This window comes from Apteryx rowi, unplaced genomic scaffold, assembly GCF_003343035.1.
Source record: "Apteryx rowi isolate R43461 unplaced genomic scaffold, aptRow1 scaffold_132, whole genome shotgun sequence".
In the NCBI taxonomy this organism is placed as follows: domain Eukaryota; kingdom Metazoa; phylum Chordata; class Aves; order Apterygiformes; family Apterygidae; genus Apteryx; species Apteryx rowi.
The window spans coordinates 736146-761879 of NW_020447553.1; the positions used below are offsets into that span (position 1 = coordinate 736146).

At 43.9% G+C, this 25734-nt stretch overlaps 3 protein-coding genes across 5 annotated transcripts in view; 2 read left to right on the top strand and 1 right to left on the bottom strand.

The window, feature by feature from the left end:
- The window catches only part of SLC26A8 (solute carrier family 26 member 8), a 33652-nt gene extending 31966 nt beyond the window's left edge, over positions 1–1686 (top strand). The window contains exon 22 of the mRNA XM_026056584.1: positions 1639–1686. The gene's annotated coding sequence lies outside the window, so the exon portion shown is untranslated. The remainder of the gene's footprint in view (positions 1–1638) is intronic.
- On the top strand, positions 1666–21731 carry SRPK1 (SRSF protein kinase 1). Of its 3 annotated transcripts, none has more exons than XR_003252025.1 (16): positions 1666–1913; positions 5308–5426; positions 7178–7286; positions 7750–7837; positions 8047–8134; positions 9638–9744; positions 10451–10616; positions 11716–11741; positions 12253–12466; positions 12761–13189; positions 14677–14777; positions 15720–15827; positions 17205–17274; positions 17882–17974; positions 19188–20274; positions 20818–21731. XR_003252025.1 is itself a non-coding variant. In XM_026056591.1 (16 exons), the coding sequence occupies exons 5-16, from the start codon at positions 7769–7771 to the stop codon at positions 19370–19372; spliced, it is 1656 nt and encodes a 551-aa protein (XP_025912376.1). In that variant the 5' UTR covers positions 1851–1913; positions 3776–3852; positions 5308–5426; positions 7178–7286; positions 7750–7768; the 3' UTR covers positions 19373–21731. The 3 variants fall into 3 exon arrangements, 2 of the variants coding, with proteins under 2 accessions (XP_025912375.1, XP_025912376.1); XM_026056591.1 differs by adding an exon at positions 3776–3852 and having other exon boundaries at positions 1851–1913; positions 19188–21731; XM_026056590.1 differs by having other exon boundaries at positions 19188–21731.
- Positions 21732–23114: 1383 nt separating this feature from the next.
- LHFPL5 (LHFPL tetraspan subfamily member 5) lies at positions 23115–25707 on the bottom strand. Its single transcript, XM_026056514.1, has 3 exons — positions 25296–25707; positions 23525–23761; positions 23115–23131 (listed from the first exon to the last, which is right to left on the bottom strand). Exons 1-3 carry the CDS (start codon positions 25705–25707, stop codon positions 23115–23117), a joined length of 666 nt encoding a protein of 221 aa, XP_025912299.1.
- Positions 25708–25734: the final 27 nt, after the last annotated feature.

The following is a 25734-nucleotide window of genomic DNA, read 5'->3' on the forward strand; positions in this document are numbered from 1 at the left end:
CACAGTATGACCTGGATTAGTCTTAAATTCACTGAACTGAAATCTGTTTGGGGTTGTAAGTCTTATGCAGGTAACTTGATCTTCCAAGTAAGGAGTGACAGTGTTTATAAAGACTGCAGGCTTCTTAAAAATCATCTGGGAAAGCAATTGTCCCCAGTTATCTGCAGGTGGGATTTATATCCGCAAATATCAAGGGAATGGAAAACTGAGGTAAAGAAGAGGAATAAGGAGAGACTGTATATGCAGAAAAGTTGGCGCATCTATAAGGATGATAGGTATGACAAAAGCAATTTGGATTAAACATATGCTTCCCTCCCTGCTTGAGGGCAGAAGGGGTCCACGTTTATCTCTCTCCTCAGCAAGCAGATGTGTAGCATCTGTAGTATTTCTAATGTTTGGGGGATAAGGAAAAACATCGCTTCAAAACTGTTTTGTACAGGAATTACCAGAAGCCCCTTAAATGTAATGCCCTTAAATAGGAGAACCAAAAACCTATTGTCAAGCATTTTATGTAAGTTATTGGGGTGGAGAAAACAAGTTCTGAGTTTTGACAGTGAAGCTTCATGCTGAGACTTGGCTGTTTTAACGTCTTGACTACTAATTTACAGAGAACAGCAAAGGGCCTAGCACTGGTGTCACTCCAGCGCAAGCAGCATAAAGAACTTTAGTGTGGACAGTGCAACGAAAAACAGTCGGATGCCTTGTAAAGAAGCAGTGATTGACTGAAATCTTAGTTGCTGCAAATAATTATTGCTGTCCCTGCTGCAAAGAGGAGGTGAACAGAGGTGTTGTGTGATGTATTTAGTCAATGCGAAGCAAAATATTGGCTGTTGTGGAAAATTTTGCATGTTGTTAACACCTCTTCTAATATGAAGAGGTTTGGCAACTCTTAGTAAACTATATTAGAAGGATGTTCAAACTTAATTCTGTGAGCTTTTCAGGTGAAAATATTTCAGATAAACAGTGAGCTGAGTATATTGAGAATCCAATTCTTCTTGAAGCCTGTTCATTTAGAACTGCAGAGCCAGCTTGGGAGTGTCTTTCGCTGACAAACCTTTCCCAGTAGCAGAGAAAATCTCTTAAATTATTACGTGGTAACGTCACATTGTTGCTGACCTGTTTCCTTATCACTTGCACAAACTGGCAGGGTAAACATGCACAGGAAATGGCTAGTAATTCTTGTACATCATTGGAGGAAGATATTAATTGCCTGCTGCTGCAAAGAATATTCAGTTGAGTTTTTTTAGGATCTGGTGAAGATTTGACCCCTTCTCCCACTGTTTTGTCACTTTTGGGCATAAAGGATAAGTTTTTCTCGTAACTCTGGGTGGAGAGGTTTGGAATTACTTCAGAAAGCTCATTTTCACTTTGAACCCCCTATCTCTCCTGTGTGATTGCGCTGGTGTTCCTGTATCAAAAGGGTTGGACTGTCGGCAATTGCTGTGAACCTTGCATTCGTCGGTGCTTTGGATCTAGTGGACTGTTGAATAGGCAAATAAAACCGGCTTGTTGAGGAAGCTGATACAAAGTATCCGACTGAATTTCTAATTTCATTAGAGGGAAGATTGAAACAGGTAAACATCAAGAGCATGAGCTGAATGTATTTACGTTCAACCCCTAACACGACTGAATTTGCAGGAAGATCAGCTGGGAGCAACCGCCGGCCTTGCTGCAAGGCCCTGTACCTGCAATGCAGTGCTGTGCATCCGCAGCTAGGTGGTGGAGGCAAATCCCTCTTCTCCCTCGCTCTTGCACAAAGCTTTGCTGCGTTCGAAAAGAACCAGCCCTCAGCCTGCCGTTGATGTGCCTCGGCTTCCCGAACAGTCTGCCATCTCATTTTTAATGGCTCTTTCGAAAACTATTGGACTGTCTTCAGGAATACCTTTATCAATGGGAGGCCGTGCTTCGTGCAGGTAGGTTAGCCTCTCTGTGTTTTTTTGTCTTGTGTGTATTGCAGTTCAGGCATTCCTGAGAGAATGAGGACTTTTTGGGGGTCTCTAAATATGGATTCGCATGAAATCCATAAAAGAGCTTGCGTTTTGCCTTAAAGCATTGCTGTTCCATGTTGTCTTTTCTTCCTTGAGTAAAATATTACTGTGTAGCTGTAGAGAGACGCTGCAAATCCAGTTCATTCTATCGATTAATTAGGGCATTGAGGCAGCATAAGTAAAAGGTGACCAAGGCATTTTTAAGTAGAATAGAGGTAGATATATATATAAAGCCCTAAAACTTGATTTTTTTTGAAGTGTAGATTATTAAAACCATTTTCATAAGCTTTTTATATCATTTATCTACACTTTGCAATATTATTGACAGCTGTTTCAGCTGTCTTTAAATACAGGATTTGGATCTTTTTGCTCTCTTTAGCAGTCCTTTGTGCCTGTTAGCAGACTACTGTCTGAGTGGAGGATGCAGACATGAGGGTTGTGGTTTTGTGTGTCAGGTTTTTCTTCTGTGTTAATACGTATTCTGCGCTGATTAATACCCTTCTTTAATCCCTATCTGCAGTTGACATGGTCAGTTTGGGGGAAGAAGGTGGTGGGATCAAATGACATCTAATGAATTTTCATGAAAAGGCAAAGGAATGAGATGTGTTTTGGAGGTGGTTTGAAAAGGAAATAGTATCACCAAAATGTATGCAGCTGAACATGGCTATGTATTAGATTAGTTGGTATAACAGAATATAATATACAAGCGAAAGGCTTTGTAAGAACACTTTTCAGATCCCCAGGACAGGCTCGGATGCAGGCTAGAGGATGTGTCGTAGACAGCCTTGTCAACAGCATGATTTGTGGGTTCCCTCTTAGGAGGGTATGCGCAGCTTCCGAAAGATTTTTTAGTGCTTCCAGTAACTTCTTTCTCGACGCACGCAATTACTATTACTGAAAAGCACTGTGACCGCAGAATAGCCTGACATTTCTGTCTACATCAGTGATTCTTGGGATGGATGTCCTCCTGAATCGGTTCTTATCCCCTGCACTTTGCACGGTTACAAAAGTGAAAACCTTGAAACGGCTTTGGAGAGAATTACACTCCGGTTCTTGTGCTATGGGTGTGGCTGCTGGACTTGAATTCTGCCCTCTGTGTAATTCTTTGTTCTGGTCCTGCTTACCCTGTCTGCACAATTTGATATCTCTTAGCATCCAGTCTCTCCTTCAGCTGGCCTGTCCATGTCCTTCTCCTGCATTTGCTGCCTGCTCTCATTTGGGGACGGTTTGCGAGTTTGTCCATAGCTCAGTCGTTCCCAAAGAAGTGCAGCAGTTTTGAAGTAGCTTTTTGACCCAACCTCCAAGACTTTTTTTTTTCCCAGTATCTTCACTGCCCACCTCAACCCTCAAGAGGATTGTTGATAAATGTCCCATTAGCCCGACAGCAATGTGATGGACTGTCTGGCAGTTTTTTGGCCTGTAGTTTGAGACCACTGATCTATGTTGCTTATCTGGTTCTGAATCCTAAAATCAGTAGGCCTTACTAGACCTGACAACAGACCAAAAATAAGTGTCGGATGGTATGGTTGTGCTTGGCATGACCTTTGTAGCTGCTCTTCACTTTAATGACCTTCAGTTCCAGATTGATCATGACTTAATTTGGAGCCATTTACAGATGGGAATAAGTGATTGTTCTTTCGTGCTCCGCGGATATTTAAGATTACATAGCTTTAATGTATTAAAAGGTTAAAATCTCAGCAAAGTGCATGTATAGGTAGAAGCAGAACATGCCTTCTACTTATAGCTACTAAAAATTGAAATATTAAACTTTTGTCATCCGGTTCCAGATTAGCTGGCATGGCCATGATGTGATGCACATGACTCCATCTGGGTTGTGAGCTGTAGAAGCTGCATCCAAAAGCCCGTATGTATTAGCTTATCCACTACCACAACCAGTGGTTGTCTCAGCAGTTACTCTTTCTTGGCGGAAAAGGAAAGTTGAATTTGTAATAGTGTTGGAAGGCATCAGTTATATCTACTGCTTTATGGGAACAATAGTTTCCATACAAGAAACTTCCACTAATTCACACTGTCAGGGAAGCTCACTGTAAAGAATGTTATCTCATGCTTGTACGTCATGGTATAAAGAAATAAATTGTTAGTTGCCTACCTCTCTGGACAACTCCCGTCTTTTTTTATATGTCATACTTCTAAGAAAAGAAAGCTTATTGTTGATATCCAGCAGCACTTTGCTATTAAATCTTGCTAATGTAACTGAACTACGGGCACTGTGTTCATTTTAAATGCTCATTTTCTGCAAAACCATTGTGAAAACCTTTCTCTCTAAGGCTTCATAACTCCGTAGGGAATTAACTCTTATTTACTTTATCTGTTTCATATTATCATGCCATGAACTGTTGCCACTGGCTGCAGGCAGTGTGCTGCCATGAAGGATTGGGGGGGTATCAGTATTTTGGGGGGGGGGTTAATGGAGCATAATTTTAATGCATGAGAGCAGTAGGCTGACCTTTGCCAACATGATCTTCACATGCAGGAGCTTAGAGTAGCACATTGCGTGAAAAGTTCAAACGCACAAAATCAAGGTTTTTGTTTATGAATGTAGGAGTGCGAAATACACCACCTGGGTGCCTGATTTCTATCCCTGGCAATCACAAGCTCGCGAAGGCTTTCCAGCACATCTGCTCTGTGCACTCCCACTCGCCATAGTTCATGCAACGCGCATAGCGCTCTAGCAAACTTTAGACCTTCAGTGAAAAGACAAACTAGAAAGGTAGTTTACTGCTTAAGAGCAGGAGAGATCAAGGGCAATATCAGGTGGTGGAGAGACTTCTAAGGTGTTGGAAGCCGGAGGATTGTTAACTCTGCCTTTCATCTCCGCAATGTGAAAGGGACAAAGGGCACAAGTTCTAAAATATCAATTTAATGTTTTTGAAGGTGTAAGCATTAATTGATATTAGTCTTTAAAATGACGTGCATCAGCATTTAAATCTTCAGGTTTTATATGAGGTGTCATCTTAAAATTCTCTTTAGAAAATCCTCAGTGATGAGTAAAGGGCTGGGAAGGGTTTCAAAGGGACTGATATTTTGATGGGATCCGTAGGCTTTTCATTCACTGTCCCGTCTGGGCTTTTCTTTGTTCTGCTGTAAAAATGCATCTAGGGCATTAAGTTGTATTTCTCACTAGTAGCTGAAAAATTGTTTTTATCTACACTAGCTTAGGAATAAAGGCATGTAAATATGGAAGTCCTTTTTTCTGAAGGCTGAATATTGCATCTCCTCCAGTACCAGCAATCTCTCATATAAAACAGAAGCTGTTGAAGTCTGACGCCAGTGAGACTTGCAATGTGTTGTCTTTCAGGCCTGACACTCAGCATCGGGGCCCTGCTGCTCATTCTGAGAATGATCTTCCAGAACAAGAGGAAGAAATTCTGGGATCAGATGATGATGAACAGGAGGATCCAAACGATTACTGTAAAGGTGAGGACTTGCCTGTTTAAGGTGCAGCTTGCTCAATGTAATCTTGATTCCCTGTCTGCTACAGGGAGTGAAAACATGCAATTTCTTTGCTTATTTTAAATGTTTTTTGAAATTGCAGATGATAAAACTATGTTCCATGGTTGCCTCTGTTTCTTTCTATTTCCAATTAGTTTGAAAAATGTTATCAGTCAAGACCTGAGTTGGAGAGCTCCGTTTTTATCACATATGTTTAATGTTTTCCTCTGTGCTAGAGGATTTATAGGTGTTTTGAAAACAATAAAAGCAAGTAGGTATTCAAACCACTTTCTAATTCTTCTTTTTTTTTCTTTAAGATCGTCATCTTAGTATCCATGCTTTAAATAATTTATTTATGTGTGTCTGTAAATATCATTTTACCTCTGTTTCTCGGATAGACACTGAGATACAGAACAGATGGAAGTATCAGAGTATCTAATTCAATACCAAAAGGGTCAGGCTTTTTTCAAAGTATTTGCTGCATTTAAAAAAAGAACGCTGATCATACAGTTTTAACTGAAAAAATAGCTGAAGCTTGAATGTGTGCCCCCAATTCCAATCTTCCAATCACTTTATAAGTCTACTTCTGTGCTTACTATTTATGTATGTATTGGGTAAGGTAGAAGGAGAACCGTGTAACAAACAGGTTATTCATGCGTATAAAAATGCAAAGTAAAAATAGCATGGAGTGCTTCAATTGTAATGTTTCTTACACTTCAGTGCTTGCCTTCAAAGGGTTTAAATTTTAGCATGCTACCCAACTATTTGTGGGATTTTTGTTTGTTGTAAAGCAAATGGGAAGAAGAAACACCGTTGTGTGGATTAGTGATCTGTGCAGCTGTCACTATTGCTGCTGAAACCTTTAAGTGAAGAGAAGGGACTTCTGCTACTTGAGCTAATGAAATAATTGATAACAATTACGTGTATGTTTTGTTTGTGAACCAGTCAACTGAGAGAAATAAATCTCCCTGGCAAAGCATGTGTTTCATGGTATTTGCTGGCCACAGTTGAATATTAAACATCCGGAATCTAGGCTATAATTCCCGAATCTGTCAAAAAATTGTGCCTTAACAATTACAGACCTTTTTGCTCTATTCTGTTGTCTTCTAGTTCCCTTCTTTCCCTTGCATTCTTCTCTGGCTTTTCATATCTTCATATTTCAATCATGGCATTTTTCTGGGACTGCCTGGTTACCAACTAAGAGATACTAGAGATACAGGGAGGGGACTCTCCAATTTTCAACTGTGATCAAAGTGTTTTTCGGTCAAGAAAGCAGTAGCAAGGGAAACTCCACTGGAGTCTAGGATCGAGTATTCTTCATGGGGATAGAGCATGCAAAAGCAGTGTTGAGATTTAGCTGTAAGAGTCTTAAAATCTGTTGTTGAACATCAGACTGCAGTTTTCAAAGGTCGTTAGCCTGGCGAGCTTTAGATACTGCAGTGATAATCTCCTGCACTGAAAGGAGGGAGAAGTCAGTCATTCCAGTTCGGTTATATTAAAAGAATATTTTTCAGTCAATTCCAGGGCTCTTCATTGCTGTTCTCCTAACATATATTGTATGTTTGTTCTAGCAAGATCCAATTAGAGAAACATTTGCATTTCTCCCTATGATTAAGTATTTAAACACATCAAATGCGTGTGCCTCAAGTTGTGGTGCTTGTCCCACATACCTGTTCTTCAGCACTTGTGTGATCTCTTGATATATCAACTTCCCGCTGTTTTTTTTTTTTTCCTAGGTGGCTATCACCTTGTGAAAATAGGAGATCTCTTTAATGGGCGCTACCATGTGATTCGAAAGCTTGGATGGGGCCACTTCTCCACTGTATGGCTAGCTTGGGACATCCAGTAAGTCTCTGTATTTAGTTTGTGTTCCTGATGGGAATGCATGAGAGTTGCACAAACGTGATCAGAAAGAATCTGCTTATGTTTAGATAAAAGCACAAAATATACCTAATCCATAGGTTAGGATAGGATAACTCTCCTAATACAGAATTTTCTTTTGATATCATGCCTGCAAGTATATGGAAGGGAGTTAGTCTTAACAGGACAAACCATTTATGTGGTAAGGGTAGTTTCCTTGTGTTCAGCAGTTCCCGACCTATTATTTTGTTTTATGAAAAATTAATAACAATGATGTATGGAGGAGACCCAAAGACAATTTTCAAAAGAGTGTTTAAATCTTATTTTTCCGTGATGCTTGGGTCTTAAATAAGTAGCTTTTATATGCAAGAGAATTAGGTTAATCCTGGAGAATAACTTCTTTGTATGAGCGTTAACAGTCTCCAATTTGTTTACCGTGTGTGCTTAGAGGGAAGAGATTTGTGGCAATGAAAGTGGTGAAGAGTGCGGAGCACTACACAGAAACGGCACTGGATGAAATCAAGTTGCTAAAATCGGTGAGTGCCAGAGAGTGGGCTTCATTTTAATTCGTTTTTGGAGTTCACACTAGTCAGTTAATGTGCTTGGTCTTTTTGATCATCTAGTTGCAAAGAATTTGGGTAGGGACCTTAGCACTTACTAGTGCAGCAGATCTGCACTCCAAAAATATATTCTCACCTAGTAATTGCTCTAAGGAGCACAAAGTTAATCCTCTTTCTCTCTGCAGGTCCGCAACAGCGATCCAAATGATCCCAATAAAGAGAGGGTTGTTCAGTTATTAGATGACTTCAAGATTTCAGGAGTTAATGGTTCTCGTATCCTTTTGTGGAAGAAAGGCAAAGAATTGCATGAAGGTGGGAGTCCCCTGGGTGGCTGTCGTGCCAGGGGCTGGCGAGCGATACCTAAGCAAACCCTTACACTGCCCGAGGAAATCTGTTGCAAAATCGTTGCCCTCTGTGGGCATTGAAGCTGCCTGCAAAGCTCAGATCTGAAGTGATCGTTCAGTCTGCAAGTCTGATATCCTATGCGTAAGTTGTGGAGACAGTGCTGCTTAGTCGTGCTTTTAACATGAGAGATGAGAGGGGCGGCTGCATCCGATTTGTGAATCAGCCCTGAATGGCTTAATGTCTGAGGTGCCTGCGTGGAAGGAGTGTCCATCTATCCACACACTTCAGTTTTGCAAGCAGCCTGGTAATAAAACTCCTTATTTAAGTAAAGCATTACAAAATGTTAAGATCAATAATTAAAAATAGCAAAGACGTGCAGTCTGTAACTTGATTAATAAGGAAATTTTCTAGTTAGGGAAGCATTTTACTTTGGCCTTGACCAACATTGTTAATGGGTTTGAAGTGTATTGCTTTGAAAATCCTGTGTAGTTCAGTGAGCAAACTTCTAATGGGGGTCATTTATGGGAAGTTTTAATGCGCCCTTAAAATTTGAAAGTTGTGTGCATTTCTGCTTTGCAGAATCTTGAGCTTCATTTTGGTGAGAATTACGAGACTGCTTGAGAGAATCAGGCTGTAGGTTATAAACTTTCTAAAGCTTTTAGAAAACTGCAGTCGCGTAATGTATTTCCTCTTATGTTAGCTCTTTTCCCTAGAACCTAGCATAGAGTAAATTGTTACTTGATATTGTATTTCTTGCACTCTTGTGAAATGTGCACTCATGCTTTCTGCCAATGTAGAAGAAAAATAACCTAATAAAATTCTACGAGTTTGACTTTTAAAGCAAAAGCAGAATACTAAATGTGTCCCTGGAGTAGCTGTTCAGACTTTGCAGACAAAAAGAAGTTAATGTAAACACTGTTGAAGTCCAGGCTTGTAAAGACTTTGTTTTGCTGGTAAAGAAGGAAGGGAGAAAACTTAATTGTTCTGAGGGTGACTTATCGACTGGAAATTTAGTTATTTTTTGAGGTAACACTGATACAGAGAGATCTGGGTTTAAATTTTGCCTGGGGCAGGAGCCTAAACTATTCCAAACTTATGTTCTCAGCTTGAAGCTGTTTCAATGCTAGCAGGAAATACTAATGCATGGTTGCTTGTGCAGCTGGCTTCCACCCAGGGTGTGATACTGCTACTGCTGCTTTAGCACCATCCTTCCGAACTGTGTCTATCCCTCCATATTTAAAGGTTTTACATAACAATACCGATGTATGTGTAATAAGATGGTACTGTTCAGAGAGGCAACTGCTCTAAGCTTAGTCAGAAGGGAGAGGGTTCGTTAATGTAGAAACACGTCATTGGTATAGATTCCCCAACCCTGTGAATTCTGGGCTCGTTGGATGAGGATGTTGCTCTTTTTCCTTGACCGAGTTCCAGATATCTGTATGGTGTTTGAAGTTCTAGGGCATCATCTCCTGAAATGGATCATCAAGTCAAATTATCAGGGGCTTCCGCTCCCTTGTGTCAAAAAGATCATCAAACAGGTATGTTCCAGTTCTGACTGCACTGTTTGCCTCAACCTGGTGAGATCTCTTTCACTGGGGAGAAATCCAAGAAAATGAGTTAAAAATCAGTGGTGTAGCCTCTCATGCAACAAAAATCCTTTTCAGGTTAATGTTTCCTTTCTCTACTGCAAAAACTTTCTGCTGCAGATATTTCTTTTCTGTCACTTAAACCATGATGGTGCAGTGGGAGGCCGGTTTTGCTTTTAACCTCTTCTTACCCTGTTTAGTCCTCACAAGTGCAAGTAGTTCTTTTTATAACTTCTGTCGCAGTAAGCATGGTGCTTAATGATGGGAAAAGCAAGAGAAACCTGTTCTCCCTACTGTATTGCTTAAGGAGAAAGATCTTTCTACATCGGAGAGTGGAAAGAGAAGGAAAGCATGATTTTATTGTAGGGCATTAAGATTAGTTTTTCACTGTGGTAAACTCAGTCATGAAGGTTTAGAGACAGTGTTTTAACTTCATAGTTGAAATCTGTATACAAATCTAGATTTTCTGGAATTCAGTAATAACCACTGATATCATAAGAATTAATCTGGAATATTCTTGGACATAAAAATCCTTCCAGTTCATTAGTCATCCTGGGCAGCTACTGAATTCAGTTTTTGGATTTTTCCTTTCCCTTCATTTTCAGTTTGCTTATTCTTTGGTTTTTTTAATGGTTGGTTTCGTTCTTTCCATTTGCAGGTTCTYCAGGGTCTTGATTACTTGCACACAAAGTGTCGGATCATTCATACAGATATTAAACCTGAGAACATTCTTCTGTGCGTTAACGACCAGTATATTCGCAGGTTGGCTGCAGAAGCAACAGAGTGGCAGAGATCTGGGGCTCCCCCACCATCTGGCTCTGCAGGTGTGTGGGTTTTTTTGTTTTTTCTTCCTGAAAACTGGTCCTCTTCTCCAAAAAAGTCATAACTGATCTCATAAGGGAAAATGTCCCACTTGCTTTGCATTAAGTACAGTGAAACAGTACTGCACGTAACTTTGGAAAAGCCAGCTGTAAATTGTGAAGCTACTCGTAAGTTCTAACTTGATGACGCTCAGGAAGCTAGTTATTTGTACAGTATAAGAAAAATGGAGGAAGGATAAAGTCATGCTGACACCTGCTTTTAATGCAGTTGATCTGACACAGATAAAGTGGTGGGACAGTCTTTTAAAAAGCGTGTTAGCCTTTTATGGAACACACCGCATAAATGTGGTTGCACTCAAAGTAGTACTTAAGTAAACATGTGGTGAGGCGCTTCTCACATTTTCTACAAAAGTTTATCTCCTTTCACTGCGTGATGCTGGAAATGCATTTTGGGGAAGTCTCAACAAGATGATTTACCTGTTAGAGTTGTCAATTTGCATACATCTGGAAAGTTTAAAGAGCTGTAAGTGTTTCCTTGACATGCTAACATCCCTAAGGAGCAGAGAGCAAATTCTCTTTTGCTCCTAGTTCTTGTTCTTCATGTTCCTCCTCAGAATTTCCATTTGTACCAGTCTGCAGGTTTCAGGAACTATTACAGTGCATGCTGGAAGGCCCTGTCTGTCATAATCTTACAGCACCAATGTTTAGCTGAGCCCATCGTAACATAGCTTAGTTGGGTTAGATCAGGGAGCTCCCTTAACTTTGGTATTTTAATGTTGCAGTTTGCATTTTCTCAGTAAGATGCATAATGCATGCAGTAAATGAAGCTGCATGACAGGAAGTTTAAGTCTTTGGTATCAGTCAAGCAAAAACAACCTGGGATTTTAATTGCACATTTACTCATCTAATGTTTTTCTCAGTTTTTCTTATTCTTGCTATACCTTTGTAGGGAAATGAAGCCTTCAAAATAAACATTTGTTGATATCTTTAAAATGTTGTTACCAGACCACTTTGGAAGAAGCTTACCTTTACTTTGGAGCATAGTTGCAGTTTTTTATATAAATGTACTAACTTGCTATCTTCCTTTTCCTTTCCCTTTCAGTGAGCACTGCACCACAGCCAAAACCAGTAAGTGTAATAGCTTTCATCTGTAAGTATACATCTATTTATATCATCTCCCCCGTTGTTTCATAACACAGTCTGCATTAAGAGAAAGCAGCATTGTAATCATATCAGAAGGAAAAGTGTGATTTGTTCGTGTTTGTCCTTGGACGTGCTTATCAGGTTCAATGCTGTCTTGGATGTAAGTAGTTCTGTCTCAAATATATATACCAGTACTGGCAGTGCTTTTGGTGGTCTCAGAGTATGTTGTGTTGTCTGTGGAGTCTGAGATCCCTCGTTTGGAGAGCACTATAGATTCCTCAGGTTAGGACAGAGGTGCCCTGGTATGGCAACAGACAACAACTCCCAAATACACAGCTGATACAAAGCCTTTTGGAGAAGAACTCTGTTTTCAGAGTTCTCATCCCAGGCTGCTTCCTCAGCTCTAAAATAAATGAAAACCTGAACTGCTCCAGATTTATTGAAATATGAAACAAAGTCAAATGTTTGAGGTATTCCTCTGCTTGCTTCTGTGTAGGCTGACAAAATGTCAAAGAATAAGAAAAAGAAGTTGAAAAAGAAGCAGAAACGGCAAGCCGAGTTGTTAGAGAAACGTATGCAAGAGATAGAGGAAATGGAGAAGGAGGCAAGCCCTGGGCAGACGCAGCCTGAAGAGGAGGAAGAAGCTCAGAGCCCTCTGAAAATGCTCTTAAAAGTTAGTCCACCGGATGAAGGTGTCAGCAAAAAGACAGGTATGGACCTAAAGCACTGCAAGAGCAGCACACTGTTCTTTCACTCGCGCTGGCATGAGTAGAGTGAGCCTCTTTAGTACAGGTTGCTGCTATCATTTAACCTTATGTGTATTACATTGCACCAATCTAAAGAGGCTAGGAGATTTTTTTATTACAAATTGAATTAGTGAATGATTGCATTCTGTTACAGTTTGAGAACAGTCTGTTTCTGAAGGCTCCCTGAACAACTGCAGCCATTATTTTATTAAGACATTCTGCTATCTTAAGAATCTTCTCATTTCCCCCCTCTTGCAGCTGAAGTCATTGTTCAAGAGCAGTCTATCCTAATGGAAAGCAGCGTGGAAAAATGCGTACCAGAAATAAATTGCAATGGAGTGATACAACTGACGGACTTCTCAGACTCTGGCAATCAAGGGTCTGTGCGACTTGAGGATGACCTTCACAATGCCAATAACTGTGGTGATCGCCCTCTCACGCAGAAGGAGGAGAGCTTCCGTAGTTGCAGTTACAATCAGCGTAATGGTGACTCAGAGACCAGGCCTCAAGAAGCAATGTCGGACTCATTCGTGCCCTTAGTTTCGGAAGATTCCATGGTGTGTCAGCCCACGTCGAGCGAAGAGCAATCATTCAATGAGCAGGAGATTAGCCATTTGCAAGAAAGCATCCGGACGGAGATACCTTCGGAGGATGAGAATGAGAATAATAGTCCCTCGGAGAACAAAGGTACAAGAGGAGCCCGTTGAGAAAGGCCGCCCTCCCCCTTGCTCTGGGGGAGTCATGTTGTAGCGCTTGATTGGAGTATTAATAGAAACCTTAATTTTACAGGCTGAAGTGATTAGGACCACCTCTTTGAGCCTTTACCTCCCTGCCAGGGGTGATTAACCCAACAGTCCTACTCTAAGTCATTCTGCTGTTTGTAGTTTCCAACTGAGAAGGATTTGTGCCTTAGTTCTAACTGTAGATCGCATAAGCGCTCCCCCTTTAAAAATACTTATACATTTCTTTTTCATTATAGGTACATTCCCTTCTTTAGATCAGGTATTGCTTATGTGATTTGCATTATATTTAGAAACTTAAATCTGCCAATTGTCACTAGTTGTTAGAATGTGGGATAAGTACAATTAAGTCTGTTCTGAATAAATGTTTTCCCAGAAATACAAACCAACCGAAACAAAGCTTATACTGCGTAAGGAAGACTGTTTAATAGTTCTGTTTATATAGAATTGGCTTCAGGAAAAAACACTGCAAGGCTTGTAGGTTTAGGAGAACATGGCGCACAATAGTGTACTGCAGTTTAAAAGATATGTATATATAAAATATATATAAAAATACTCTTAAGAACTTGTATCAATTGATAACATTTAAAACTGTCCGTTGCTGCATTTTTGAGTTGAGGTCTAGTCAAGTAGATCTGCTTGGAGAGGAAGAGAGAAACTAACACTTGTGCTTTTTTTTAAGTTTTCTGTAGCGTTTTCCTGGTGGCAGATCTGCCGGGGAGTTTCACGTGTGAAAGAGGAGCAAGTGAAGTTTAACAATATCGAAACTTGGACCTTATTCAGTCAGATGCCCCTGCTAGGTTACTACGCGTATTTTGCTTCTCAAAACTGTCTCCCAGCTTGCTTGAGAGCTACAACTGGGTATAATTTAGTGACTTCATATTTTTGCTCTCCACCATGTCCATTGAGGTTTTTCCCCAAATATACTTTAGAACTTGTGGTTGTCTGTGGTGCTGCCATGGGTGGTGGCTATGGTGAGAAGATGCTATTGTGCTTGGACTCTCCTCCTTCAAGGATTTAGGAAGACTTCTTATGGATTGAGAGGCTTGTTTTACTTCTGGCCTTCCCCTTATTTGAAAAACTTGTCTTTAATATAGACAAACTCATTTTCTTTAAAGCTATGTACCACTCTTGTATACATTTGCCTGTTCTCCCACTGTGCAACACAAAGTCTCTGTGCTAGCTATATTATCTAGAATATTCTAATTCTTTCCTGTGTTTACCAGCCTAATGTTGGTAGCTCTTTTGCTCAAAGTGCACAGACGGATGTTGGGGTTTTTATTTATTTATTTATTACAGCTAGCTTCAGGGAAGGGAAAGTTCTGATCAGTAAGCAATACCCTTCCTGAGCAGGGAGAGAGCTATAGGATTTGGATGACAGATGGTGACACTGCCCATTTAGCTTTAATCAGCTGTTGTGCATATTGCCTTTAGGAAAATCGACTGCTGGGAATTTCCTTCTTAATCCCCTTGAGCCCAAGAATGCAGATAAGCTCAAAGTGAAGATAGCTGACCTGGGAAATGCCTGCTGGGTGGTAAGTTTAAAATCTTTGCACATTGCGTGCTTAAACCCGCTAATTCATTCCCAGTAGGCCAAGACTGAAAAGAATCTGTAAAATAGAATCTATTTTATACCTGCTTGTAAAAGGAGGGATAATTTGAAACTATGTGGGGAAAAAAAGGAGGAGGAGAACAAAGTAAGTAATGGTCTTCTAACGTAGCATTGCAGCCTGTGTTCTGGGTGCCTCTTTGGTCGCTAGATTATCTCTAAGAGGCCTTTGGCCGGTGTCCTATATGATATGCCCCAATCTGCATACATGCAACTTCTGCACAGTCTGTAGCTCCCCTGGAGAAGGAGAAAGTTGAAAACAGTTGCTCTGACGTGCTAGTTCTGTAGCTTATTAGCTTGTCAAGCTGTTTTGGTGGATTCATAAGCACATGAAAGAGACTCATAAATAGTTTTATCCTCTGATGGTTGTGCTGCACTACTTTTAAATGTTTGACACTTCAAATAGGCAGAATAGAATTTTCCTTTCTTTTTTTTTTTTCTTTTTTTTCTTAATGGCAAAATGCTTGAGATCTTAAAAGACTGTTGCAAACTCAGAATTCCATATTAGGCTTGCAGCAGTTGGCGAGGCGCTGTCTCTTGCAATGATGTTGCTCATCTGTTTTAAGGTAGACAAATCTACCTGGCCTAGTGTGACCTGATAGTAGAGAGTACAGCTTCTAAAACGGTCTTCCCTGTTCTGCTGTTATTGCTTGCTTTCCTCTGAATTGCTGGACTGTCTTGCTTAAGGAAGAGTGTCTTGTGCAGAGCCTTTAAGTATTTCCTTGTATTCCTACAAGTATTGTTTGAGATGTAAAATTCAGATGAATCATAATGGGAATGAGCTTTGACTTGCTCTGGCTTCCCAGGTTATTGATTCTTGTCCTTTAAAAGCTCTCTAACCATTTAATAAACCTTTTCCTCTGTTTAGCACAAGCACTTCACTGAAGACATCCAGACGAGACAATACCGATCCTTGGAGGTATTGATAGGATCGGGGTATAACACCCCTGCTGACATTTGGAGCACAGCGTGTATGGTGAGTGGTGTTGTCCAGGGAGGATTTTTAGGTGTTGCCACAGGGCGTTCTGGGAAACTCAGATGTGTTCCAGACTACAGAATTACTAGCTGAGTCTGGCCAAAAGCAGGAGGGGGGGGGGGATCCAAAACCACTAACATTCAGCCAACTTCTAGACTTACTGACTTCAGTATAGAAACAGGGTATTCAGCGTTTCTTTCATCTTTTGCCACACATAGCCTCCCCTTTGAAAGTTGGGGCTTTGTTGTACAACACTGGCGTATTTCAAATGTACCTGTACTTTGAGGTCGTGCTTCATGGCAAAGCAAGAGAAATAGGCAATTCTGAAGACGAGAAAGTGTTTTTTGTGAAGAGTCTTTCCTCTGCATCCACCACTGTTTCACAGATGTCTTCAGTATAACTTTATATTTGTCTCATGCATCCTCTGCCTTGTTTGAATCACTTTATAATCTCTGAGTAATGCTGAGATGAAGCTGAAACTGTATTCTACATTTGCTAGCAATTATGGGAACGATGATTAAAAAAAAAAACAACACCTCAGTCTAGTCAGTTACTACATGTGTGTCTTTGGTGTCCCCTTTCTGTATTTTCTACAAATTAAAGCTCGTTTTTCTATTTTAAGCTTGGAAACTATTGAATGAACTCGTTTTTGCTGTCTCGGAAAATAAGCTGTGATTTTGATGAATGTGGTAAAAACGGAATGCAGTAGGGTCATGTTGTCTCTGCAGAACTTATGGTCAAAATTATGCAGTGGTGACTCTTGAGTGCCTAATTCCATAGTTTGGCTACAGCAGCTCTCAAAGAAAATTAAGAATACAGAAGGTCATAGGTACTGTTTTGAGTAAAAGTGAATACATAAGTTCTTAAATTCCATGACGTATTTACCCTTTAGCAGTGGTAAATTGAGAAATGAAAGCAAAAATTTTCTCATTTAAAACATGTTTTCACATCTGGGAATGAATGGTCTGAGATGAACTGTGTTGAAAAATGTCTTTTTAACATCTGAAACTTTGCAGGGAAAGAACTTTAGTCAAAAAATATCTGTAGAGCTGGGACATGATAACAAGTTTTGCAAAATGGTATTGAGGGGGAAGAGGGGCTAAGCTTGTGAAAAGCCTTCATTTTGTACAATTGCAAACTTAATACAGCAAAATGGAGAGTTCATAATATGATCCAGAATTCATCACAGTTCTGAGTCTATGAAGTTTTTAAATGCAACAAAGTAATTGAACACGTTAAGATGGTAGTGGTGTATTAGCGTTTTTACAGGTTACTCTTCCCACCACTTTGATTCCGGCATGCAGGATCGACCTGCAGTGCTTCTAGCAATGTGCAAGTCCATTAAAGTGGTATAACATACACTTTCTGTTTATTTAGGCCTTTGAATTAGCAACAGGAGACTATCTGTTTGAGCCTCATTCTGGAGAAGATTACTCAAGGGATGAAGGTGCGTTTGTTTAAGTCTTTCCTTCTTAATTTGGGACATGAGATGCAGTGGAGGCTTCTTCAGAATGAGAACCTTCTCTTACAAGTCTGCAGTGCAAAGGTTCCTTGCAAAAAGATGTTCACCCAAATTAGTGATGTTAGAGAACAACTGTGGTTAAGGCTCTGCAGTGAGACACCATGCAATGAAAGTCCATGTTTTTGTTTTGGTATTTGCCATTCCTTTTACCACTATCCTCTCTATCTTGCTTCTCAGACTATTGAGTTCCTGCAAATGGCCCTTGCCTCTCCCCCCCGCCACCACCATGTGTCGTCTTTTTCCTTGTCTGCTGTAATCTGATTTCAGGTTCTGTTTTCCCAGTGCGTCTGAGCCATGTTTGTAATGCTCACAGTGATACCTCTGAGACTATGGTTAGGTATAATAACACACTGGGGTGCAAGGGACACTGAACTATGTTGTGCATAACTCGTCTTACTTGTGGATCTCAAAGTAATTTGCAAAGGAGATTAAGTGCCTTTGTCCTCACGTCACAGAAAAGGAAACTGGGATGCGGAGGGGGGATGTCTTGTATGGATGTGTCATACTGTCTTTTTCTTTTGAAAATATACAGATCACATTGCATTGATCATAGAACTTCTGGGGAAAATACCTCGCAAGCTCATTTTGGCAGGAAAATATTCCAAGGAGTTTTTCACCAAAAAAGGTAAAAGGAAACAAAGCAAATGTCACCTTCCCCCCACCCCCGTACACAAGAGTGCCTTGCTAAAAATACCAATTAAAAATAGATCTCAACAAAGACAAATCTTTAAATCTTCACTCTGTTTTATGAAAGGCTTTTTCAGCAAAGCTGCAGCTAAATGTAAGGCATTCTTGTCTGCTAAAAATATACTGCATCCCCGTACTTGACATCTCGGTGTAGATCAAATGCGACAGGTTGAAGAATAGTTCTGTAGGTAGCTCAGAGTTGAGATGGCTTCAGATAGCTGAGCTCTGTCAACTGGAGGTGTTTACTCGTCTTTGAAGTCTTCTCTAGACAACTTTGTTCTTTTTCTAGTGAGACAGTCACTTAAACAGTAGCTTGCATCCTGCGCCGCATTGCTGCAGATTATAAAGATAACCGCTGTTGCAGGCCCTTCGACCTAGTCTGAGGGAAGAGGCCCTGTACACAGCAGACAGCTGTCTTCTCCATTCAGGCTGGTAAACCCAGAGTCTAGTTTTCAGCACAGAGACCTTCTGCCCTAAACAGGAAATCCAACGCATTTTATCGTGTTGCTGATCTTAAAGCCCTAAGTACACCAGAAATGTATTAAGACTCAAGAACGAATTTTTCACCTAGTTTAATACTAAAAATACCCTTTTTTCATAATAGTGTATCACTTCCTCGAACAATGCTGCATGTATTCCAAAGTCTACGGCACAGTGTATGCCTGTCATGTCAGCCTGTATAATTGGTGATTAATAAAATTAAACAATATACGTTGGTATTGGATCAGAAATAGCAGGAGGGAAAAAGGGAGCCTTCAAGGACTGCATTTCTAAAACGGCCTTCAAAAGCAGATAGGAAAGATAATCTGAGTTGTTTCTAAACTGTGCTGTCCCAAGCTGGCAGCATTAGTTCCATGTAGAGTAAAGACCTTGAAATCCTTCATCATTTTCTAGGTGTCTGCTATGTTCTTTGCTTTCCAGTCACAAAACCCTTCTTCAGTTATAGCTGTTCAAATGTTTGAAATGAGCTATTTAAACCTAGGTTTTAGTATCACTTCTTCCTTCAGTATTCCCCAAACCTTTGCCTTTACCTTCCCTGTGCTAAAACGCTCAGTTTCTGAACTCAGCCTGTCACGCTAGCTGCTTGGCCTGTTTTGGTCAGCCGCTCCGCCGCTATGATTTGCACTTAACGTATCTGTCTTGGTTTTCAGGTGATCTGAAGCACATCACCAAACTGAAGCCTTGGGGCCTTTTCGAAGTTCTGGTGGAAAAATACGAGTGGTCCCAAGACGAGGCAGCTGCATTCACAGACTTCTTATTACCTATGTTGGAGCTGATCCCGGAGAAACGAGCTACAGCAGCGGAGTGTCTCAGGCACCCCTGGCTTAGCTCCTAGAGGCTTCAACCTAATGCCACAGCACTACACTCTGGTTTACAGCATAGCGTACACACACCCAGCTGCCCCTTCCCAGATCCTTTTTTTTTTTTCCCCTTGTTCATTTTCAGTGTGAAGGTCTTCCTTCAAGGCTTCCAAGATTTTAGATAAATCTAACGTGTTCTGCTGAGTTTGCTTGTGTGACTCAATGGGGACTCTCCTCAGCCAGTGGGCATCATCTGTGTTTTGCCTTGATAGGGCTTTGCCAAAGACTAATTGACTGGAATATGAAGTTTTTCCTGAGTCTCCTCACTGTTACGCAGCATGTGCAGTAGATCTGAGCTCATCTGTGCTGAGATAGCTCCCTTAACTAAATTTCAGCTGTCCTCTGTTCGAGAGGGGGACATGAAGATCTGAACTCGTCCTTATCTCACTGACTCAGGAGTCAATTTTCAGCTGTTTATCCAGTAGCTGGCAATGGGGTGAGAAGTAACAGAGGGCACCAAGGTGGTGTTAATTCCATGTAGAGCAAAGACCTTGAAATCCTCCATCGTTTTCTAGGTGTCTACTGTATTCTTTGCTTTCCAGTCACGTAATTTTTCTTTAGTTTTAGCTGCCTAAATCTTTTGAAATGAGCTATTTAAATCTAGGTTTTAGTATCATTTATTTCTTCCCCCAGTGTGTCCCTGCCCCTTTACTTTTTCTTCCCCTCGCTGTGCCCAGATAGTCAGAATAGTTTCTAAATTCAGCAATGTTTACTGTGTGTTTTCAAATGCCTGAGCCTGTGACTAAAAGGTGACAAGGAAAATAAGCAAAAGCTGGAACTGACTAAACGCACAACCCTCAGCGTGCAGATGGGTGCACCCTTTGGCTGCAGAGAGGTAGCCTTGTTGCAGGCAACTCTTCCAATGTTTTAGTGAGCTGTAAGTTTTTTTGTTTTTTATCCCTTACTGGCACTTTTTTGCCTTGCTTGAGGCGGTTGCTGCGTCCGTGAGAGACTGGCTTTCACTGGTGCGGTGTGCTCTGGCTCTTACTTTTTGACCATTCACTTTTTCCCCGATGAAGGGTGGCAGCATCTGCATCACAGCCATGCTATAGCCCTTGACTTTGAAACTCAACACTTGAAAGCCCGACTTAAAGGTTTCTTTGGCGTTAACTTGCTTCAGGTGCTGGCCTTCAGAAATAACTTCCCAGAATGGGATTGCCTTTCATTTTCTGGGGCATTAACACAAGGAGAGCTAACAGAGGTGGGAGAGACCTGATTGACTTTTCCATGTAGATACCGGATTAGAAGCTGTTTCTAGAGATACCCTAAATAAAACGTTCTGTTGACTTACTGTATAAACTTCTCAGAGGGGGTTGGATGTAATAAGTAAATGGGTTAATTTTAATTATAAAGTTGAATCATTTTGGCATTTTGCTAGTTCTATGATGGTTTCTTCTAGACTTGTCCATCCTTGTTACAGATTCAGTGCATCCTACTCTAAAGCAAGAGTTGGCAGTGTTGAGACTTCAGAGGCGCTTCCTCACCCTGGACCAAATGGGCCTTTGGATTCGTGGTAGTTCCCAAAGGATAGAAGTACTGCAGGAACGTACTGGAGGCCAAGCAGATGCTCTCTGAGGTGATATGTTGCCAAAGCAGCCGAAATGACTGTTACGTGTCACTGCTCTATTTGTGTTTGAAATCCTGGTTCAGGAGGATTGCTCGTTCATAAAACTTGATGTCATTTAATCCACTTGAAAAGCATTTCTCCAGTCCAGTGCCTGATTTGGCTTATTACTGCAATTCATGCTGCATGCTCCTTTAGGGATAGGTCAGGTTCTCTATGCATATAATCAAAAATTAAAGGAAGGGAACATACCAAAACAGTTTCAAACTGCTGATTTGCCTTTTTTCCCCCCTTTCATCTGGAGTTTTCCCGGTTCAGTGTCGCTTCCGTGTCTGTTACAGAGGGACTGCAGCCAAGACTGGATTCTAGCATACCTACTGTCTAAATACTGTGAAGATACGTTGGCAGGGCAAACAACTTCTGTTGTCGTCTTAGAAGCTCAGCCAGTCCTGTGTCCTTCAAACTGGCCCATTAGAGAGTTGTTTCTAGCAGGGGTCTGCACACTTCGATGCTGAGAGCTTCTGCCCCTCCTTCCCTGCCCTCTGCCACCCTGACTGGAGGAGGAGGTTTTTTTACTGAGAGCCAAGGCTGGAGCCGGCTTGGGGGCCCAAGAGCCACAGGATCAGCTGTCAGGATTCAGTCTTGTACCTTGTGCTCCTTCTCTTGGGGTTTGTTAAATTTCCAAATTGCCGTAAAGTGCTCACACTAAAGGATTTGTACTTGCTGTGTCAGTCTAAAACCTGAAGGAAAATACATTTTTATTCTTTCTACTTGGGTGCTTTGTCTTTTTTTCCCCCCCCTTTGTAAAAGCAGTACAATAAATAGATTATTTAATACTTGAGCCCTATTCCTCATGTGTTCCCTCTGCAAACCTGTTCTTCCAGAGCGGGTGTCCAGTCAGTTGGTTGAATTTTCCGTGTCCAGTAGCACTTCATTTTGTTTCTCTAGGATTAAATACAGTGAGATGGCCTAGGTAAGGGTTTTGCTACTGGTACTGTGACCCATTTTTAATCGGGAAAAGCAGTAAATGTCAGGATAACTCTGCTGGAATTTACCATTCTAAAATGTTTCCCCCACCCCAACTCCTTTCCCCTGTCTTTGATAGCACAAAGTCTTAACAAAACATTCCCAAGCACTTCGTTAGAGGGAAGCATAAAACTGGAAGATAGTTGTTAGAACTGACTTGAATTGCAACTATATAGGGGTAGAAATGCAAATCGTAACAGGTTAATTTTGGATTCTGACCGGGTAAGAGTGCAAAATCCCAGGACGGGGGAGACGTTCAGCATGGAAACGGGCTGTGCTGAAGCCTGCAGCCGGTGGGTGTCGGATGGGACATGCGGCGATGGCTGAGCCGGAGTGGCAGCAGGTTCCCGTGTGCAGCGGGTTGATGCCGACGGGCACCGTCTGCTGCGGTTCGGAAGTGCTGCTACGTGGTGGGCTGGAGCCCAGCGGATTTTCGCCAGAAAAGTGCCCTCCTTGGGGGGGGCGTTTCATTTACTGTTACCCAGAGCGGGAGGTAAATTGAATTGCAATAGGACTCGCCTTCTAGCCCCAAGACGACTAGCACGAAATGGAAAACACTAATTTTTTATTTTAATTCAGAAGTAATTTCCTGGAAAGAAGGTGTACAAACCCCGAGAAGAAGCAAACGGCATCCCCTTCCCTCCCCCTTTCCCCGGCATTGCTGACGGACTCCGCAACCTGCGTCCAGTTCAGTTGGACTTTTCCCATCAGATAAACCGGGAACAGAGCAGCTGCGGAAAATCCACAGCAGTCGATAAGTTGGGAGCTCCTGCAAAAGTCATTTTAAAGAAAGAGGTTAAGTTCCTCGGAGCCGACTGGAGAAGAGCTCGGGGTGTCCCAGGGGAGCGAAGGAAGAGGTGACCCAGTGTCCGACGGGGCAGGACTTCGGGTTTAAAGCTTTTTTTTTTGGTCACTCGGCAGGAACTCCTGCTTTCCCGCTGTCAGGAGGCAAAAGCAAAGATTTCCCCTCTAACTACCGATAAACCCCATGCGAATATGGCACCCAAATCACCGGACCGTCGTCGATCCCTTGGTCACCCCCGAAACACAACACTGGTGTTACGGCTGCTCGGGAGAAAGGTTAAAATCAGCCCTGCGGACGTCACTTACCGTGGTGCTCGGCACCATCATTCGTCGCCTTCTTCTGTAAAACAAGAGATAATCGCCGTATTAATGGGCTGCGGGATAGCGAAGGGGCAGGAATGTTTTCCAGGCTTCTTGGGGTGGGGGGGGGGGAAGGCATTTTGAAACCAGAGCAGGAAAAGCCCCGGCATGCACATGGAGATGTTCGCTACTTAGCGTCACGACCTCTCTGCTCTGGCAGTAGGGGAACAAATTTGGGAAGAAAAGATGAAGTATTTTAATGCATCAAATACTGAACATGGGGAAACGCGATGTCCGACCGGGCGATTGCTGTGTCCCCAGCCGCGGCCATACGCTCTCCCCCCGGGGCGCACGGGCCGCCCGCCGGTTAGCGATCTCGGAGCCGACGCGCCGCTTCCCTAAGGGATCTGCGCTCGCCCCCTTTTACTTTTACCTTTATTTTCCACTTTAAAATCGGACGGGAGGAGGTTGTCCTGCCGGTTGCCCAGCACGAACGCCAGGAAGGAGAGGATGAGGGCGTCGAGGATGCCGATGATGCAGAGGATGTAGGCCCAGCGCACGGTGCAGGCGCCCAGCGTGTACTTGTCCGTCTTGTCCCCGCACATGCGCTTCACCTCGGCCGAGTCCCAGCCGTCGGGGTAGATGAGGCAGCCGATCATGAGGCCGGTGGCTGCGAGCGCGGGGGGGGGGGGACGGGGACGTTGGCGGCGCCCGCGACGGGCCCTGCCGCCCCCCGCGAGCTCGGGGCCGCGGCGTCCGCGGATCCCGCCCGGCCCCGCCGCCTTGCCGAAGCGCTTTCGGGGCGGTTAGCGTGGGTCTGACCGCGGTTGCGGAGGGTTTTTTTCCTAGGCCGGGGGAGAGGAGAGCAGCGGGGCCGGCGTGCGGCTTCCGAGCTCGGCACACGGCATCTAGAGGCGGCTGGTTTCCAGCGTATTTAATCATTTTTCCCGGTAGCTAACGGAGAGGCCGGGCACAGGCAGCCAGGGGAAGCACGGAAGGATTTGCTCCTCCGCCAAAGCCGCATCCTGGCACGCAGCAAACGCCAGACCACGGATCCTCTCGCCGTCTGCCCCCGTTTAAAACGGCTCCCAGGGCGCTGCCGGCGTCTGTGCAGCCCAGCGGCACTTTATTAGCCGTTATTAGTTATTTAACCACCTTTCTTTCTGCAACCTCTGCCCCGCGGGAAAGCAAAAGCGAGAGCAGCACGCGAGCCCTCTGCTCGGAACGGGAGACGCCGGAGCGCCCGGCCTGCCTCCGCGCCCCCGACCCGGAGCCGTTCCTTACGTTGCTCATTAGAGCGAGGCGCCGCGTTGAAGGGCGGCGATGCCGCGGTGCGATTCACCCTGCGAAGGAGCCGCGCGCCTGCTTTGCCTGGCTACGGGCAAGTCTGCTGATTGCTCGGATCCTCTTTTTAGCCGGAGTCCGCCCGCAGCCGGCAGCGCTCCCACGCGGGACCCGGACCGGGCTGGGACGGCGGCTCCCGCCGGGGGGAAAAGGAAAACTAACCGGGGACGTTGGCAGGGTCGAGACCCTCGCAACKGTTTTCCTCATCTCTCCCCGTGCAGGATGCGGCTCCTTGGCCGTCCGACACCCCTCGGGCCGCCCGGGAACCCCAGCGCGGCACGGACGATGCAGGCAGCGGCCGGGGGCTGGATTGGGTTTCGGCGGCTGCCGGGAGCCGAGTTACCCGGGCGTCTCGGGTGTCCGCTCCGGGGCAGACGGCCGACGAACATGATCCGCGCGTCCCCGCCGCGCTGGGGGGCAAGCGAGCGCCRCGGCGGGGGGCACGTGCCGGGGCTGGGGGTGGGAGTCGCTTCCGCTCCTCCTGCGGGACCCCGGCGCTAGGTTTAGGCTTGGGGATGGGCAGAAAAGTACGGAAACGGGGGCGCTGGTCCCAAGGCCGCCCTGTCCTGGGGTCTCAGCCCACTGCAGGGAGAGAGCAAGGGGACAAGGAGGTCCAACCACCGTCCCTTTTTGGGCAACTCCACCATGGCAGAGTCGGGGCACAGGGAAAGGCAGTGCGGGATGGAGGGGAGAGCGGGTTCCAGCTCTGCCCCAACCTTGGAAACGCACTGGGCAAAGAGGGAGCGTTTCAGTGTCCTCCCCCATCCCAGGGGCTTTCTCTCCGCTCCACCAAGACCAGCAGGTGCTGGACCTTTCTGGCCCCTGGGTGCTCGGTCCCTCGCCCCCCCGGCCCGGCTCACCTGCCGCCAGCTGCATCCAGGCGCAGACTTTGTAGACGGTGGCAGCGTTGCAGAAGAAGAAGAGGCTGAAGCAGAGGATGGAGCCGACGATGAGGAAGGTGGAGATGCCCACGAAGAACATGGCGGTTTTGAAGGCACTGGAGGGGATGGTGCCGAAGTCGAGCGGGCTGCCCTTGCAGATGAGCTCGCCAGTGAGTGCGTTGCCGATGCAGTAGGAGAAGAGGCCGAAGTAGCCGGCCTGCGGCGTGTCGATGCTGTCGCCGATCCAGTAGGGCTGGATGAAGGTCACCACCATGAGGATGGAGAAGCAGAGGGTGAAGAGGGCCCAGAGCACCCCCATGGCCCGCGCGTTCCTCACGTAGTTGGTGTGATAAATCCGCGCGGCCTCCTGCGCCGGCAGCAGCTTGGGCATGGTCGTTCCCCCACCTTGTCCCCCCCC